Source organism: Monodon monoceros, unplaced genomic scaffold (genome assembly GCF_005190385.1).
Source record: "Monodon monoceros isolate NGI ecotype Baffin Bay Population unplaced genomic scaffold, NGI_Narwhal_1 Super_Scaffold_18, whole genome shotgun sequence".
Classification (NCBI taxonomy): domain Eukaryota; kingdom Metazoa; phylum Chordata; class Mammalia; order Artiodactyla; family Monodontidae; genus Monodon; species Monodon monoceros.
The window spans coordinates 163,362,266-163,380,809 of NW_021703774.1; the positions used below are offsets into that span (position 1 = coordinate 163,362,266).

Genomic DNA, 18,544 nt, shown 5'->3' on the forward strand with positions numbered 1-18,544 from the left:
AGAAAGGGAAAATGATGCTCAAGGTCACATGCATCAGTTGGTGGCTGCTTTGGGACTCAAACTAAGTCTCCTGCATGGAGCCGCCTCTAATACCCATGCCTTTGGATACCCAGGACCTGACGTTCCCTCCTTTGAGAGAGGAGAATGCCAATTCTGACCTGATCACTGCCCAGGGTGACCTGAGGAGTCTGGGACAGGACAAAGATCCAGCTGCTGCAGTGGGAGTGGAAAAGTGCTTGAGTTGATGCAGATGTTTACCAGCCTACACGATGCTTGTTCAGGTGTCTGTCAGCTACCCAGCAAACCCTCCCCAAATACCCTCTTTGCACTAGGCCCTGGGTTGGGCACTAGGGACCCACAGGAGGTAAAGCAGAGGCCCTGGCCTCCTTGGAGAGCTCAGTTCAGTAAAGCAAATGGTGGGGAGGTCTTAACCCTTTGAGGATCATGAACCCCTTTGAGAAACCGATGAAAAGCTATGAACCCTTATGTAGAAAAATGCACACCTGATTGTACATGTTAATCCTGTACATGGCCGGGTATGCAGAGCCCTTGAAAACTCTCATGAAACAATTAAATTCAGTGTGAGCAATGTTATTACAGATAATAATGGTAACTACAATCCTATTATGTAATTACACAACTACCCTGTAATCATGTAATTACAATGTTATTATAGTGTATAGGTTAAAGGGAACTGGAGCCAGACTTTCTCGGTTCAAATCCTGACTCTATTATTTACTACCTTTGTGACCTTGGGCAAGTTCCTTAACTTCTCTCTGCCTCCTTTTCCTCACCTGTAAAATGGGGATAATAATAATAATAGCTACCTCAAAGGGTTCAGAGAATGAAATGAATTAATATGTATGAAATGCTTACATGGGTAGGGTAAGCGCAGTGAGCCCAGGGGCATGTGACCTGGCCTGGCTGGGGGATATCAGATGATGTCAAGGAAATCTCCCTGGAGACTGGGGGCAACTGGAACGGAATATTAAAGAACAAATAGAAGTCACGCAGGCAAAGAAGCGGGAGGGTGTTGCTGGGAAGAAGCAGCAGGTGCAAAGGCAAGGAGGTGAGAAAGAGCTTGGGATGTGGGGGCAGTAGCGGATAGGCAGTCTCTTCTCCTGAGCCAGATCACCTGCCTACTCCTCCAGGAAGCCTCCTTGACTTCCTCACCAGATGTGCCTCCCCTCCTCTGAGCCCTGGAGCACTTGCTGTCTGGTTTCAGCTATGTCCCGTCACCCTAGGCCCATGCTCATCTCACTCCCTTGATTGTAAACTCCGGAGGGAAGGGGCTGTGTTTCGTTCCCCTGTACCAAGCATAGGGGCCTGCATGCAAAGTCCTTTGCCAACAGCCACAGGGCGAAGGCTGTACTCCTTAGCCTGGCATTCCAGACTCTCCATGACTTGGCTTTTGCCAGTCTCTCCTGCCACATCCCCAGGGTCCTCCAGGCTCCAGCTATATGCAACTGCTTCCCCTTTCCCTAGTAGGGTTGCCAGATTTAGAAAAAACAAAACAAAACAGAATGCTCAGCTAAATCTGAATTTCTGCTCAACAATGAATAATTTTTTAGTATAAGTATGTCCCGTGCATTCTTTGAGACATACTTATACTAAAAATATATTTTAAAAAATTCAAATATAACCTGGTGTCCTATATTTTATTTGGCAATCCGACCTTACCTGGACACTCTGAGCCTTTGCAAGTGCTGTTGCCCCTGTCTGAAATACTCTTTACTGGCAAATACTCATTTGCCTGGCAGTTCCCTACTTATCATTCAAGACTCAGCACAAGTATCGCCTCAGCTGGGGAGACTTCCCAGATGTCCCAGCCAGAGACTGCAGGTCCATTGTCTCCTCTCCCACCCACTGTTCTGATATAAATGTGTCTTCTCTAAGCCTGTGGGTTCCCTGGGGCAGGGACCTTGTCTGGTTCATCTCTGGGACCCCCAGGCTGGGCACGTAGTATGTGCTCACTAACTACTGACATAATGAATGAATGAGTGAATGTTAAACTATTCATTCTATGAACCTGGGGTGCAGTCCCATAGTTGGCCACTAGGTGCCGCTGTCCAGCACGGGATGGGCTCAGGCTTGAAAAGGGGGATTGGATTCTGCAGACGGTGGCTGCCCGCTTAGAGGCTGGAAGTTTAAAGTTTCTGATTGTATGAGGAGATGGGAGGAAACTGTTGGTGGCATAGGTGCCTCGGGAAATTTAGGCACTAACCTGAGTGGATCCCTTCTCTAAAGCTAGGCACAGGACTGAGCATGGGATTGAAAGTCATTTCAAATGCCAGTTCTTCCACTTCTTTGCACTGTGACCTTGGGAAAGACCCTTCACTTCCCTGAGCCCGTTTTCTATTCCGGAAAATGGAGCAATAAATGCCAACTTTTCAGGGTTGCTGTGAAGATAAAATTTGATCAGGTAGTGCCTGGCACATTGGAGATGCTCAAGAGCCATCAATTCCCTTCCCTCTCCCCTCTCTTTGAAGTCCCATTATCTGCATAAAGGTTAAGCACCAACAGATTATGGGAAGAAATTTAGTATGAAATCCACTAGTGCTCAGTTTAGATCCTTACCCAATGGGCCAATGAGGCACTGGTTGCATTTCTTAAGCCCTCTCAGCCTCGGTGCTCTCATCGCTAAAGTGGGATAACACCGCTATGTACCATACAGGGTGATTGTGGAGATTTAATAGGAAAAAAAGGGGAAAGCTTCTATTTTTTTTTTTTTTGTGGTACGCGGGCCTCTCACTGCTGTGGCCTCTCCCGCTGCGGGGCACAGGCTCCGGACGCGCAGGCTCAGCGGCCATGGCTCACGGGCCCAGCCGCTCCGCGGCATGCGGGATCTTCCCGGACCGGGGCACGAACCCGCATCCCCTAGCATCGGCAGGCAGACTCTCAACCACTGCGCCACCAGGGAAGCCCGAGGGGAAAGCTTTTACCATAGTCTCTAGGACACCTAAAGACTTAGTAAATGCAGGCTACCACCATCACTGTTACCATCAACACGTGATAGAGTAGGCCTTCACCAACGGTCATTAAATGAATGAGCAACTGCAAAAGTGAATGAATGAGATACAGCTCCATGTACACTGGGCAACAACCTGAATGCAGCCTGGACTTTCATAGTTCACTCCTTGCTCCCCCAACCATTGTTTCTTCTGTCTGGAATATCCTTTCCCTACACTTCTGCCAAGTAGAAGTTTCTGTTGAATAAACACATAAATCGATGTGGCCTACGAGGGCCCATCCGCCTCACAAATGACTCTTCTTGAGCTCTTGGGGAGCCAAAGGGAGCGTGAACCTGTGTGCTTCAGGGCAGCTGCCAAAGGAGGCCACCTCCCCTGGGATGCCAGAACCAATGGAAACGGCCAACCATGGTCTGACTAACACCATTCGTCAACGGCATCCAGAAACCTTCCAGCAACGTGGTTGTCAGCTCCGGGCTCCGGGCAGGCTGGGAAATCCCAGTGGAGCTGGGGAAAGGCCAAACGGAGAGGCTGCTCCAAAAGAGCCCTTTCTAAAGAAGGAAAGGAGGAGTGGGAAGGATGATGGGGGGTGGGGCCCACAGGGGACTGCAGGGCTCAGTTCCGAATTTCCCTACCTGGGAGGATCTGGAGCATTCATTAAAGAAATCAACTGCAGGCACCAGGAGGATGCTGGAGTGTTGGGTAAGAGCTGGCTGTGGACTTACCAGAAACAAATCTCACCACGAGCAGCCCGGCTCTGACTCCCCAAGGGTGGGGCTGACTCAGAAAAGTAGAGGTGGTGGCTGGGATGTCAGAGCTCAGGGATAGAAGCCACGTCTGGCTCTCCTGCTCACCCTCTGCTGGTGTCTTCTCCCACACTTTCATCAACAACTTTTTCTGTCTCTCCTTAAATCCTGCCTTTGTCCTGGATCCTATCCTTCCACTTCTGTGTTTCCTCGGCACCCTCTCTTGTCTGTTCTTGGCTACCATCTCCCTACCCCTGGCAAGCACTGCACCTACCTCTGCAAATCACAAACCCACATGTGCCCCCGGGAAAAGGCACCACCATCCACTGGGAGTCATCTTTCACATCTCCCTGGTCCCCTGAGTTCCAAAATATTGTCTGAATTTGTCAGCTTCTCACCATCTCTGCTGCCAGCCCTCCAACTCCATGCCACCATCATTTCTCTCTTGGAGTCCCATAAGAGCCCTGTGCTGGGTCTACGGTGTCCCTGGGACCCCCTTGCAGTCTATTCTCCACATGGCAAGTAGTAGGAATCTTAAAAGTAATAGGAGTCAGATCACATCCTTCCAGAATCTCCTGACGGCTTCCTATCATACTCCATTAAATTGAATCCAGACTCTAACGGCTTGGAAGTGCCACCACAACCCCACCCCGCCTCCCTCCCCAAACTCCTCCCCTACCAATCCCTCCCTTGTTCTGATCGTTCCTGCCACTCTCACCTTCTTTGTTCCCTGAATGCAGCTAGCACACTCCTGCCCCAGGGCCTTTGCACATGCTGTTCTTGCCATCTGGAATGACCCTGCTCTCATCACTTGTCTGTCTGGTTAACTCCTAGCATCTTTCAAGGCTCGGCTCAAATGTAACCTAAATGAAGATTTCCTCTCATCCATGCCAGGATTATGGTGGCCCCATGAAACCTTTGCTGGCCCTTCTGTGGCCTGTAGCACATCTTGTCTAATGGCTATTTGTGTCTGAACCTGTCTTTTCCCTTGGACTGTGAAACCCCTGAGGCCTTCAGGCATGTCTGGTTACTCTGAGTATTCCTGGCATCCAGCAGCCCAGCCCAAAGCTGGTGACAGTGAATGTTGAACAAACCAGAGTCCATCTGCCCACTTGCAGAGCCAAGCTGTCTCTTTCTGCACCCAGGCCCTGGGAGGAGGGGTTGACAGAAGTAAGGCCACGTCTCATCAGAGCTGTACCTCATGTCTGCCCCTCTCTTGCCATTTGTGCCTACAATTCTCCATCAGGGCCTGTTCCTGTCCACCTCTTAACAGTCATCCCAGAATATCCCTGGGAGAAAACTGGGAGGCAGGAGGGCCAGGTGAAGTCTTCCACTTAGCAGCTGGGTGCTCTTGGACAAGTTACACAACTTCCCTGTGCCTCAGTTTCCCCTCCTGTCCAGTGAGATGAATAGCACTGCTGCGAGGATGAATGAGGTAACAGAGGTGATGTGCTCAGCCCATAGTGGGCACTCAGGAAATGTGAGCAGGTGATAACTGTGGCTGCTGCAGGGCCTGCTGGTCCTGCCACCCCTGGCAGGGGCCTGGGGATGCCCAGGTAGCGGCGGAAAGTAGGACAGTGCTGCCTCCTGGTTCACACCTCCGACAGCCTCCCCAGCCCCTCCCTTCTCGGTAGGAAATGGGTCGTAGGCAGGACCCGCGCCGGGATTTCTCATTTCCGTTCCAATCTTTGGGGACAAATGCTTTCAGTTTCATTTAATCATAAAGCTTCTTAATTAGTTTTTTTTTTTTTTTTTTTTTTTAATTCTGAGCTGCTAAACTGTCCCTGCCAGAGGGGGTGGAAATGTTCTGCAAAGCCTGGGGCTTCCTGGGCCTGGGAGCAGCTGGTCCAGCTACCCTGGGTGCCCGGCTACTTTAAGGCTCTCCAGGGCCCAGCGAGGGTGGAGTTGCTTCCCTCACCTCATCCCAGCTCAGGCTGTCCAACAACACCTCAAGCACCTACTGTGTGCCAGGCGAGGGACACAGCGGAGATAAGGCAAGTTCTCCACTGTCTACCAAGGCCACGGGAAGGGATCAGCCAATGCTTATCAAGTTTCTCCTTGGTGCCAGGCCCAGGGCGCTGGGAGCAGGCAGTGTACTGGGCAGACGTGGCTCCTGGTCTCTCGGAGCGCACTGCTTAGACGAGGGGATGAGCAAGGAAGCAATCACAAACCGGCTGGGGGAGGCTGGACCTCTGAGACTCACCAGAGTTTGGCCGATCCAGGGGTTAATAGAGTGGGAGGGATGGGCTGGGCCTCAGAACGCGGGCCCCAGCAGGGCTGGCTGGAAATGACTCCCCCTCTCTTCCTCTTAGTCGTTAGGGAGAGCTTTTCCATCCTTTTCTGTTTCCCAGTGGGCTTACCCTCAACTAATGTACTTCCTGTAGTCATTTACAACCTAGTCTGAATGGGAGCCCAGTGATCCCTTTCCCAGGGACCGCCTCTGTGGCTATTTGGTGGCTCAGGGAGCAGTTAAAAACGTCATCATCCCAAAGAGAGAGTTTTCTGGGCCTCTGATGTCCAGCTGCTCTGTCCCCTGCTGTCTCTGTACTGTGCAGACCCCACATTCAGACGTGCTGAGCTCACCTGGCCTTACATCATGTAGCTCTTGCCCACCGAGAAGCAGGCAGCGCAGAAGAGGGAGGAAGGGAAAGCACACTTGTCTCTGCTGAGGGCCAGGCAATGCTGGGCACTACACCTGCCTTTTCTCCCTAACCTTCACAGCCGCCACGCGAGAGAGGTGGTCTCATTTGTATTTGACACAGGGGGAAACTGAGGCTCAGAGAGAGAAAGATGCCCGCCCAAGGTCACACAGCTGGTTATGGATGGAGCTGGGATTTGAACCTACAGCTTCTCATTCCTCATCCAATGCTCCTTCTTCTACACCAGTGGCTTCCAACCCTAGGTCCCTGAGGGAGTAATAAAGGTCTGATTTAAAAGCTCAAAGAGAAATCACTCTCTCCCCATACACACAAAGGGCACTCAGGCAAACAAAACCAAGTGTTTTAGCTGGAATCAGAGCAACATGGGGAGGAAGCTTCACCCTCTCACCCCGTCAGAAGCTCTCTTGAGCAGTTTCAAATCTCTGCTTCAGAATGGGTAAATGACTAATTATTACTTAAGAAATGCAGCTTTTGGGAAAACCAGTTTTTTCAGAACATCAGGCCCATCAAAGTCAAGATGAAAGGGGTCTTGGTGGGGAAAGGGCTGTGACCGCTACATTTCACTGAGATTGTGGCCTGACCCCCTAGACCAGAAAAGCAGGACTCAGAGAGGTCAAGGCAACTGCCTGAGGTCTCACAGCTGGGCAGGAGTGGAGCTGAGGCCAGTGCTCTTTCTGCTTCACCAGACTGCCTAGTCTTGCGGGATGGCAGAACCCCAGAACCCAGCCTGGAAGGGGGCCCTGCGGGAGGCGGGAGTGGGGAGAGCGCCCAGGAGCACAGGTACCTTCTCATAGTACTGCAGCTCGTAATCCAGGATGACGCCATTGGGCTGGTCGGGCTGGGACCACGACAGGGTAATGCTGTCCACGGTGCGGCTCACCTGGTGCATGATGGACACGGCCGATGGAGCTGGAAGAGAGGTCAGAGGTCGGGGTCAGGGGTGGGCATGAGAGGGTGCAGTTTCTGGCCCAGCCTCAAAGGTGCCCAGACAGAGAGCTGTGGGACCACAGAGGGGAAGGCGTCTGGCTTAGGCCACACAGCCAGCCTGGGGAGCCGACCGGGTGCAGGGCCACAGGTGCTGCTGTCATGGGGCACCTTCAGATTACAGACACCGACAGCTCCAGCCATCCCTGGGGAAGCTCAGCCACATCAAGTCAAGACAGATGCATTGGGCCCCTTCTCTGGTCCGGCCCCAAGTGGGTTGGACGAAACGTTAATTCATTCTCTCTTGGAGGTTACAGTCTACTGAAGCAGGGGACATACAGACCCTAGACATGGTGACGGGGCTCTGGGACAGGGAAGCAGAGACGGTGGGAGATTCATTCATTTCTTCAACAAATGTGCACTGAGTGCCTCCTATGTGCAGGGATACTGCAGTGAATAAAAAGGACTGCGAAAAATAAATATATAAAAATAAATCCATAGCCACCATGGAAGACAGTTTGGTGGTTCCTTAAAAAGTTAAACATAGAATTACCATATGATCCAGCCATTCCACCCCTAATCATATACCCCAAAGAACTGAAAACAGGTACTCAAGCAAATATCTGTGTATGAATATTTATAGCAGTACTATTCACAACAGCTAAAAGGTGGGAACAACCCAAATGTCTATCAACAGATGAATGGATAAACAAATTGTGGTATACATATATAACAGAATATTATTTAGGTATAAAAGAGAATGAAGTACTAATGAAGTACACTACAATGAGGATAAAGCTCAGATACATGCTAAGTGAAAGGCAGATGCAAACTGTATGGTCACATATTGTCTGGTCCCATTTATATGAAATATTCAGAATAGGTAAGGTGATAGAGACAGTAAGCAGATTGGTGGTTGCCAGGGGCTGGAGGAGGGAGCATGGGGAATGCTGGGCACAGGGTTTTCCTTGGGGTGATGAAAATGATTTGGCACTGGATAGAGGTGGTAATTGCCCAACACTGTGAATGTACTAAATGCCATGGAACTGTACACGTTAAAATGGTTAATTGCATGTTACGGAATTTCACCCATCCCTCCCAGCAGCGTTGCTAGCGCCCTCGTGGAGGGTGGTTAGATGTAGGAGACAAGATGTCAGAGGAGGGACTTCCCTGGTGGTGCAGTGGTTAAGAATCCACCTGCCAATGTAAGGGACACGGGTTCGAGCCCTGGTCTGGGAAGATCCCACGTGCCGAGGAGCAACTAAGCCCATGCGCCACAACTACCGAGCCTGCGCTCTAGAGCCTGTGAGCCACAGCTACTGAGCCCGCATGCCACAACTACTGAAGCCTGCGCGCCACAACTACTGAAGCCCGTGTGCCTAGAGCTCGTGCTGTGCGACAAGAGAAGCCACTGCAATGAGAAGCCTGCACACCGCGTCGAAGAGTAGCGCCCGCTCACCACAACTAGAGAAAGCCCGCGCGCGGCAGCGAAGACCCAACACAGCCAAAAATTAAAAAAAAAAAAAAAAAAATGTCAGGGGAGGTTGTGTTTAGTGCTAGAAGGACCCTTAGAAATAATTTAATCCCATCCCCTCATTTTACAGGTGTGGAAACTGAGGTCCAGAGGGGGTTGTGAGCTGCCCAAGGTCGCAGTGAGTTCAAGCTTGCTGCCCCTTCCTTGATTCCTTCTTTCACAGAGCACCCATGCCTGTGCTTTCTGCCTTCTTCTCAAATGAAACAGACCTGCACAAAGCACCTACAACGTACTGGCCATGGCCCTGGGCCCTTCACACGTGTGTGTCCTGAGCTGACTGTCAGTGAGGGGGCAGTATTAGCCCCACCGACAGGTGCAGACTCCGAAGCTCAGAGCAGCACAGGGCTTCCTGAGATGACACAGCCTGTCAGTGGGGGAGCTGGCATTGGAACCCAGGTCTGCCACTGTCCAGAGAAGGGTTTGTCCATGAGTCCTGACCCGGTCCTTCCCTACTGTGTGACTGGAGCAGAGCCCCCTTGCCTCTCTGGGCCTGAGGTTTTCATGGTCCCAGGAGGGGCTGAGGACTCACCAGGGTGAGAGGGGCACCTCCTGCAGTCTCTCCTGGCTCCTGGGCAGGTCCGTGACAAGCGGATGCCCTGTCTTGACCATCACGGTGATTCCTGAAGGAGGCTGAGGCTGACCCTTCTCCTCCCACCCAAATCCTGCTTTCTAGGGCCTCTGACCACACTGACATGAGCGTGGATCAGGGACCGGTAGGGGATCCTGGAGGGTTAGTGCTTAGAGATCCTCATCTGTCTCCTGCTCTGTCTCTGTTCCTTTGTCCCCAGCGTGGAGGGAGTTGTCTATTGGTCAGAAGACCCAGGCCCTGCTCTCTGTCCTGCTACTAATTGCCCAGGCAACCTTGGGCAAGTGACCCCCCTCTCTGGACCTGGTTCCTCCTCTGCACCATGGGCACAGCTGGAAGATCCCTGTGATCTTGCAGCTCAAATGTTCCCTGCCTGTCCCTCCTGGTTAGCCCTTGTCCTGGAGTTGGATCAGCCCAGGGGCCAGCGTGGGCCGAAAGGGTCTAGGCTTCCCTCCAGCACCCCAAGGAGCTGTGGAAAATTGGCCCAAGACACCCCAGATGGGATGGCAGCACCCAGAAGAAGGACTTGGACCCTGGCCTGGGTGTCCCTGAAGAGCCTCTGTTCTTTCTGCCACGCCCCCCCACCGCCCCCCCAAGGGAGGGCTGCCTGTCCCTCAGTTTGGCTCCTTGTCCTGCCAGGGGCAGTGGGCCTCCTGGGAAGATCAGGGACCCGGCTCCCAGCAGTTTCCTCCTTAGTCAAACAAGGAGATTCTGTCTTCCTTGTTCCCTGCCACGGTATCAAGAAGGCCCAATCCAAAGGAGGGGCCCCACCAACCACTGCCTATTGAGCACCTACTAACACTGGGCTATGTCCTCAATACACATGCACCCATTTAATCCTCGCAACAACCTGTGAAGCAGACCTCCTTCAGCCCATTTTGCAGATGGGGAAACTGAGAATCACAGTAAAGGGACTTGCCTGAAGCTACACAGATAGTAAGTGGCTGGACAAAGCAACATATTCTCATGCTTCATGAAGTCACTTGAAGAGCTTTCAGGGTTGTGTGTATGTGTATAATAATAACAAGGAAAAAGCCACTGACCTAACACTTACTGAGCTCTTATTCTGTGCCAAGCCCTGTTCCAGGTACTCAACACCTATTAACACAGGTGTAACACAGAATTCTCACAACTGCCCTATGAGCTGAGGGCTATTAACATCCCCAGTTTATAGATGGAGACACTGAGGCTTGGAGCTGTTCAGTGACCTGCTCAAGGCTCATGCGGCAAGGCAGTGGAGGGCTAGCCCTTGAACCTGGTGGCTCAGGCTCTTTACCAGCGCAGCCCTGGTTACCATGCGGTCAGCCCAGTTCCAAGTAAACGCTCACCGGAAATTAATGAGGGAATTGCTAGATCCCTGTGGAGGAGTGGTCAGAGCTCTCGGTGTCTTGGTTTCCTCATCTGTAAAGTGAGCCTAATGGTAACGTGCCTTGGGGGCTGTTGTGAGGACAGATGAATGAAAGCATTTCAGGTGCTCAGTGTGGTGCCTGGCACGTGGTCAGTGCTGTGAGTGTTCACGGGTATCACTAGGCACTGGCCACTGTGCACTGAGCAGCTGACCTGCATCATTTTGTTTGATCCTCTCAACAACAGTGTGGGATGGGGGTAAATAGCTGCAATTTGCAGAAGAGGAAACTGAGGCTCAGAGAGGTGTGGTGACTTCCCCAAGGTCACACAGCTAGTGAGGAGCTGAGCTATGCCTGAAGCTGAACTATCCTGCCCCAGCTCTTTTCCCTGTTGTCCCTCAGAGCTGGTCCTACTCTCTGTCCCCTCCCTCCTTGACCCTGTCTCCAGTCCCAGCCCCACCCCTCCCTCTGGCGCCACCATTGTGTAGAGCTTGTTCTCCTGGACTTCTGGCAGCCCTGGCTCCTCTGTGAGGCCCGGGCTGTCTGTCCCTCTCTCCAGCCTGTCGTAGTCAGCTCCCCGTTGAAAACAACAAAATTAGTCCCTTTTGGAGTTTCCCAGATCTGGGCTAATCTGGGGGATCCTGGCTGGGGGCTTACCCTTCCTGCTGGCCCAGGAAGCACCCCGCCCCCAGGCCTCCCCTAAGCTTCTCAGCCCCTCTCAGACAAAACACAGGGCAGTGTGACCACTCAGGGTGTGTGTGTATGTGTGTGTGTGTGCGTGCGCGTGCGCTCATGTGCATGCATTCACATGCACTGGAAAATCAGTGAGGATGCTTTAAACTCAGCCACTAGGGATTCGAGGAGGGATATGCCCTGACCCTGCCTCCAAGGGTCTGAGGATAATTCTGGTGTGAGGGGCTGGATGAGGTCATCTTCAGGGCTCCTTGGAATGCTGGGATCTCTCACCAAGGTGGGAGGGGTATGTATGTCGTGGGGGGCGCGTGCTGCCACTGCATGTCTGTGGAGCATCAGACATGCACTGAGCCCGTAGGGATAGGTGAGGAGTATTCTCATTAAGCCGCTACTACGTGCATTTACCTAGTGCTTCCTGCTGAGAACTGTAGAATGCTTAGCTAAGGAAATTCCAATCCAGCCCCCAGAAGGGCAGTCTAGGTTAGTGGCTGGGAGCCCAGAGGTGGAATCAGAGAGACCTGCATGCAACTCCTTACTCCTCCACTCCCCAATACTGTGACCTTGACCAAGTTCTCTTAACCTCTCTGAGCCTCAGTTTCTATACCTGTCCAATGGGGACCCTTACCTGGCAAGGACGCTGTGAGGATGAAAGGAGAAATGCAGGCAAAGGTTTAAGTGTGATGCCCAGCACCATCAGGAGGGAGATATTATTAAGAATATTTCAATAGAGTAGAATGCTACCCAGGGCTGGGGGTTGGAGGAAATAAGATGTTGGTCAAAGGGTAAAAACTCCCAGCTATAAGGTAAATAAGTTCTGGGGACCTATTTACAGCAGGGTGACTATAATTAACAATACTGTATTATATACTGGAAAGTTAAGAGAGTAGATCTTAAATATTATCAACACACACACACACACACACGCAGGTAATTATGTGAAGGGATGGAGGTGTTAACTAACCTTACTAAGGCAATCATTTTGCAATATACATGTGTATCAAAACATCACAGTGTGCTCCTTAAACTTGCATATGATCTATGTCAATAATATCTCAAGAAAGCTGGAAAAATATTTCAATTCCGAGTCACTGTGATGTTGGCACGATGCTGGGTGCTGGGGCTCAAGAGAGGAACCTTGCAGGGTCTCTGCCTTCCAGGGGGCACAGTCTAATGGAGAAGGCATATTTGTTTCAGCCCAATGAGTGCCTGCTCCAGGCTGGGCACCATACTAGGCAGTGGAGAAACCACGAGACTTGGACTTGGTGTGGAGCTCCTGGACCCAAGCCTCCGTTTTGGAACTCGGCCAAGGTGATCCTTTCCCAAGCAGGGGTGAAGCTGCTCCTTCCACATCTCTCCCTGCAATTTCACCTCCCAATAATGGAGGTGAAAGTGGTAGCATGTGTCCCTAGAGATTACTGGACTTTTCCGACTTGAGTGGAAGTAAGGAGATAACCGGGAGACCTTGTTAAAATTCGTGTTACTGGGCCCCTCCTCCCGCCCCCAGAGATTCTGGTTCAGCTGGTCTGGGATGGGGTCTGAGAAGTTGTAGTTCTAACAATCTCCCAGGTGATACTGATGCTGCTGGCCTGTGGCCCCTATTTTGAGGAGTAGTGGATTCAGGGCCAGAGAAGGGAAGTAACTTGTCCAAGGTCACATAGCAGGTAGAGGTGGGCCTGGGACTAGAGCCTAGATCAGCTGAGTCCTGGTCTAGTATATTTTCTACCCACCATGCTGCTTCTCCCAGCCCAGCTTCTGCCCGAGACTGCCCCTCTCATCTGCCCAGGCTAGAGTATTCCTCCGGGGCCCACGGACTCAGAGTCTTGACACAGTGGTACAAGTAGTTTCAGGAGAGGCACAGGGATGGGGCTGCCAAGGCAGGTGGGGGCCAGGCCTCCAGGCCGAGGAGCTGCTTTGTCGCAAAGGCACTGGGGAGCCACAGAAGGACTGCGGTAGGGGTGGCAACCTGTTCCTTAACTAAAACGCAAGCTTGTCATCTGGACAACCTCTGGATGCCCCATGATGCCTTAAAAAATAAAAAAGAGAAGGCCCCACAGCTAACACCTAACAATTCCTTGTTCGCTCTACACCAGGCACTTTTCCAAATGCTTTACGTCAATTAACTCATTTAACATTCACAGCAACCCTGAGAGGCTGGTATTACTGTTATACTCATTTTATAGGTGAGGAAACGGAGGCACTGAAGTATGAGGTAACTTGCCCAAAGTTACCAAGCAGTGGAGCTGGGATTTGAACCCAGGCCCACCAAAGTCCAGCATCTCCTCTCTCCTCCACTGTCTGCGGCCGATGCAGGCTGACCACAGAGGTCTTGAAACCAGTGGACCTCAGAGGGCTGCTGCAAAGCTAACTCGGTCCGGCTCTGGCTGACTCCCCTCACCCACCACCCACCCGGCTGCCCTGGCTCTGGGCGCTCAGCTGTTGGTGGAGGCAGGTCCCCCACAGCCATGGGGGTCTGGGCTCGGCGGGCTTAGCTGGCAGGCTTGGGTTACAGGCAGCTAACCCAGGCTCTGATCCCATAAGCCCCGTAACCCTGGGTGTGGCAAGGAGGAGGCATTTGCTGGGAAGATGATCAAGGCGGGCCAGTGAGGGCCAAGCAGGGCTGGCCTTTCTCCTGGAATCCAGGGGGATTAACGGCGGAGAAAAGGGAACAGCTGGATGTTCTCCCATCCCTCCTGCTGCCCACCGCCCACCCTGAGGTGTCGGGTTTCCCTGTAAGTTGGTCTTTAGGGAATTCTGGTATTTTCAATTACCAGCCGGGGCACACTGGCAGGGGGATGGGATCAGTGGCATCCCGTGACCCCTGCCAGGAGATGGAGCCCCAGGGAGCAAGCACAAAAGAGGCTTGTGGTCCAGAGGTTAGGGGAGGCTGGCCAGGCAGGGCCTGCTCGGAGGCGGGAGCAGGTGGTCAGGGGCCCTGCTGCCCCCAGCGAGCCCTCGGGGAGCTTCCAATCTCTTCACCAGCTGAGACCTGGGGAAGTAGCCTTCCCTCTGTGTGCCTCGTTCCCCCTCAGGGCATGGATCCCTACTGAGTCCATGGAGTTGCCCTAATTCCTGTCTTCTGACATCCTTTACACGTAAGAAAAAGAAATCTCCATTTGGTCTAAGCGACTATGGTAGGCTGGTTGTATTACTCGCCTCTCTGTCTCTATACCCTTTGCCCTGTAATTTGTATAATCAGCCTCTGACCCTGGCTCTGGGCTTGGCCGTGTGACGTGCTCCGGCCAATAGAATATAAGCAAGTACGATATAAGCAGAGGCTTGGAAAAGCCCTCGCATGTATCTGCCAGCCGTCTAGGTGCCCCGCCATGGCCACGAGAACACGCCCAGGCCGACCTGCTGGAGGATGAGATACATGGAGCGGAGCTGTTGCCCCAGTTGTCCCCACCAGGGCCATTCCTGACCAGCCCACCGCACTCAGCCCCAAACATGCAATAGATCCCTGACAAAATCCAAAGAGAAGAGCTGCTGAGCAACCCAGAGTAGCTGGAGTGCAAACATATGAATGCTCCCCGCCAAGACCCATCCAACCAGGAGACTCACGAGCTAGATAAGTGCTTCTTGCTTTTACGCCATTGCTTTTGCGGTTGATTGCTAAACAGCATTACTGTGGCAGCGGCTATCTGTTATTTTTCTTCCTGTTACAGGCAAGCTGAACCAATCTTAGATGATAGTCTAGGCGGGCAGTGCCTTCCCTGCAGAACGCTTGGGAGGATGAAAGAGGACGACGCATTTAGAGCCCTCAGCCCAGGGAGGGACGCGCCCTCCCCCTCTCTCTTCCTTTCCCCAGGCATGGGCCTCACTGGGGGCCCTCTTGTCCTATCTCTCTCTGATCCTCTCCACCCCCACGGAGAGAAGTAGGTGAGTACATGATCATGCCAGTTCTAGAGACCAGCCACTGTGTGCCCGCTCCACAGGAGGGCAAAAGGATCAGAGGAGAACATGGCTGGCAGAAAGGGCTTTGGAAAGTCGAAAAATTTTCCATGAGAAAGCCATGTGGAGTGGTGTCACAGACAGAGACTCTGACACCTGGAGAGGGTGTTAGAGACCAGCTCCGCCAAGGGCCTGCTGTAGGATCTTGGGCAGCCACTTAGGCACCTCTCTGGGCCTCAGTTTTGCTCTCTATAAAAGGAGGTGTTTGCACTGGATGAATGCTGATGTACTCTGACTTACGCGTGCATGTGATAGGCAGGATAACGGCCCCCAAAGATGTCACGACCTAATCCTGGAATCTGTGAATACGTTATCTTACATGGCAAAAGAGACTTTGCAGATGTGATTAAGGTTATGGCCCTTGAGATGGGAGATTATCCCGGATTATCCAGGTAGGCCCACTCTAATCACTTGAGATCTTAAAAGAGGAGAATCTTTCCCAGATGAGAGTCAGACGAGAGAGCGGGAGCGTGAGGGGGACTCGACGCCCTGTTGTTGCTTCTGAGATGCAGGGGGGCCTCGTGCAAGGACCGGAGAGACGCCCCTGGGAGCTAGGGGACCTCCCAGCTGACAGCTGGCAAGGAATCGGAGACCTCAATCCTAAAAACACATGGAGTTGAATTCTGCAAACACCCCAGTGAGCGAGGAAACAGGTCATCCCTTAGAGCCACCAGCAGGGAACACAGCCCTGTTGACACTTGATTTTAGCCTGATGAGATCCAGACTAGACTTGCGACCCACGGAACTGTAAGATGAGAACTGCGTGTCATTGTAAGTTGCTAAGTTTGTGGCATTTTGTTGTACTAGCAATAGGAAACTAACATATCTTCTGATTTCATTTTTAAGTCTAGCAGCCGTCTATTGTGCCCGGTGCTTTGTCCACATTATTACTAACTTGGCAACCATCTTGCAAAGCTGGGATGATGGAAACATGCCCATTTTGAAGGTGAGGGCTCTAAGGCTCAGAGAAGTAAGGTTCCCTAGACAGCCTGATCACATAGCTTGGAAAGGGGCGTGCTGAATGAGGGCGGAGTTTGTCAAGTTCAGCACTGATGACTTTTTTTCCCCACAGGACCCCCTAGGACAGGATGACGGGGGATCTTCCTAACTGGTCAGTCATTTGCTCAGCCAGGCTGTGGTGTGGCAGGTCTAGGTACACAGCTTGCCCTACCTGTGCAGAAGGCTTGGATCCAGCCAACACTGGGCCCTGGGTATGCAGTGATGTAATTATTCAGGCTCTGCCAGTGACTTACCTGGTGGGCAAGTCATTTAACTCTTAACACCTTGCTTTCCTTACCTGTAAGATAGGAGAATAACAGAACCCACTGAGGTTGGGGAGGTTCATCATTCAGGACTTGGTATCTGGCAAAAATAGTAAACCACTTGCCAAATGTGTGCTATTGAATGATTCGAGTGAATACAGAACGATCTCTGCTTTTTGAGTGCCTGCCATCCCAGGCAGCCTGTGAGGTACCTTGAGAACATGAGCTCAAAGCCTCACAGCATCCCGCAAAGAGGGGGTGGTAATGCCCGTAAGGAGGATGCGATCGGACGCAGGCTAAGTGACTTGTCTGGGGCTAAGTGCCGGTGAGCAGCTAGGCTTGATTCAAAGCCAGGTTTCTTTGCCTGATTCCAAAGCCCAGACCCTTCCCTCCACCCCTGGGACCAGGCAGAGGTGCAGCTCTTCAGGGCTTGCTTGGGGTGAGAGTGTGTCCGCTGCAGTCCTGGAGGGAGGCCCGGAGTACTGGGGCCAGCCCCTAGCACAAGCCCCACGTTGCTGAAATGCTGCCTGCACCTAGGTCTGCATGGCTGCCTCCGCCTTGTCATTCGGATTTCAGCTCACATACCACCTCCTCAGAGAGGCTCTCCTCTGATCCTCTGATGCTGCCGAGGCTCGCCCTCCCCCTCCCGTCCATCTCTATGTTGTCTTGTTTGTTTGTGTCGGGGACCGTGGGCTCTGCACAGCCAGACTTAACCCTGCGTCTGCCCCTTCCCAGCTGAGTGAGCCCGGGCATGTGCTTGACCTCTCCCAATCCTGTTTCCTTATCCTCCAAGTGGGGATACGCAGCCCAGCCTGGCCTCCTGTCTCTGGGGGGCCCTGAGAGGACTCGTGAACACGGACGGAAACGCATTCTGGAGTGGCGGAGTATAGTTCGAAGGCAGCGTGACGGCTTTATGAAGTCAGACGACAGCTCTGGCCCTGGTGAATGCCAAGGGATAGCGAACAAGGCCCAGTCACTTGCCCAAAAGAAATACTTTTTCCTTATAAGGCCATGAGCTAGATATTTATATATTGAATTTTAGGGTCCGATTAAAACCGAGCACTGAATACATTTGTCTGGAAATCAAGTCCTCAGTCGTGTTTTCCAGCCTCATCGTACTTCTCCACACCCCACCTCACTCCATGCTTCTCTGGACCCCTCGGCAACTGCTCACCAAGCATACATGGTGGTGTGCCCCTGTCTAGGCTCCAGGAGAACCACAGTGAGGGAAAGGAGACTCACTGTGAACCAATCCGTGGTGATGGTGGGGAGACAGGAATGAAATGATCAAAGACGTGAAGCTAAAATCTCAGCCACGGGAACTTGAGGGCCATGGTGCTGGGGGCATGTGACCAGGTCAGGAAGGTCAATGAAGATGACCTAGGTCAAAAGGAAGGGGGAGGGCTTCCCTGGTGGCGCAGTGGTTGAGAGTCCGCCTGCCGATGCAGGGGACGCGGGTTCGTGCCCCGGTCCGGGAGGATCCCACATGCCGCGGAGCGGCTGGGCCCGCGAGCCATGGCCGCTGAGCCTGCGCGTCCGGAGCCTGTGCTCCGCAACGGGAGAGGCCACAGCAGTGAGAGGCCTGCGTACCGCAAAAAAAAAAAAAAAAAAAAGGAAGGGGGAAAGGGGTAAAGCATTCCAAGCAGTGGGAACAGCATTTGCAAAAACCCTGTGGCAGAGAAGCTTGGTGCCTTGGAGGAAGAGAAAAGAGAACTCTCCCTCCAGTCTGCCTTTTGTACTTCCCTCTCCTAGGATACCTTCTTCTCCGCACGATTCATCTCTGCTTATTAGAAGCTTCTCTATTCTTCAGAGCTAAGCTCAAATGCCTCCTCTTCAGGAAGTCTTCCATGGCATGCTTCTCCCATTCCCCAGGAGG

At 52.4% G+C, this 18,544-nt stretch overlaps 1 protein-coding gene across 2 annotated transcripts in view; it reads right to left on the reverse strand.

The window, feature by feature from the left end:
* Positions 1-18,544, reverse strand: part of EPHB2 (EPH receptor B2) — a 186,184-nt gene that overhangs the window by 18,916 nt on the left and 148,724 nt on the right. For both annotated transcript variants that reach the window (XM_029228598.1, XM_029228599.1), the window contains exon 6: positions 7,160-7,284. In XM_029228598.1, coding sequence (XP_029084431.1) covers positions 7,160-7,284 — 125 coding nt within the window. The remainder of the gene's footprint in view (positions 1-7,159; positions 7,285-18,544) is intronic.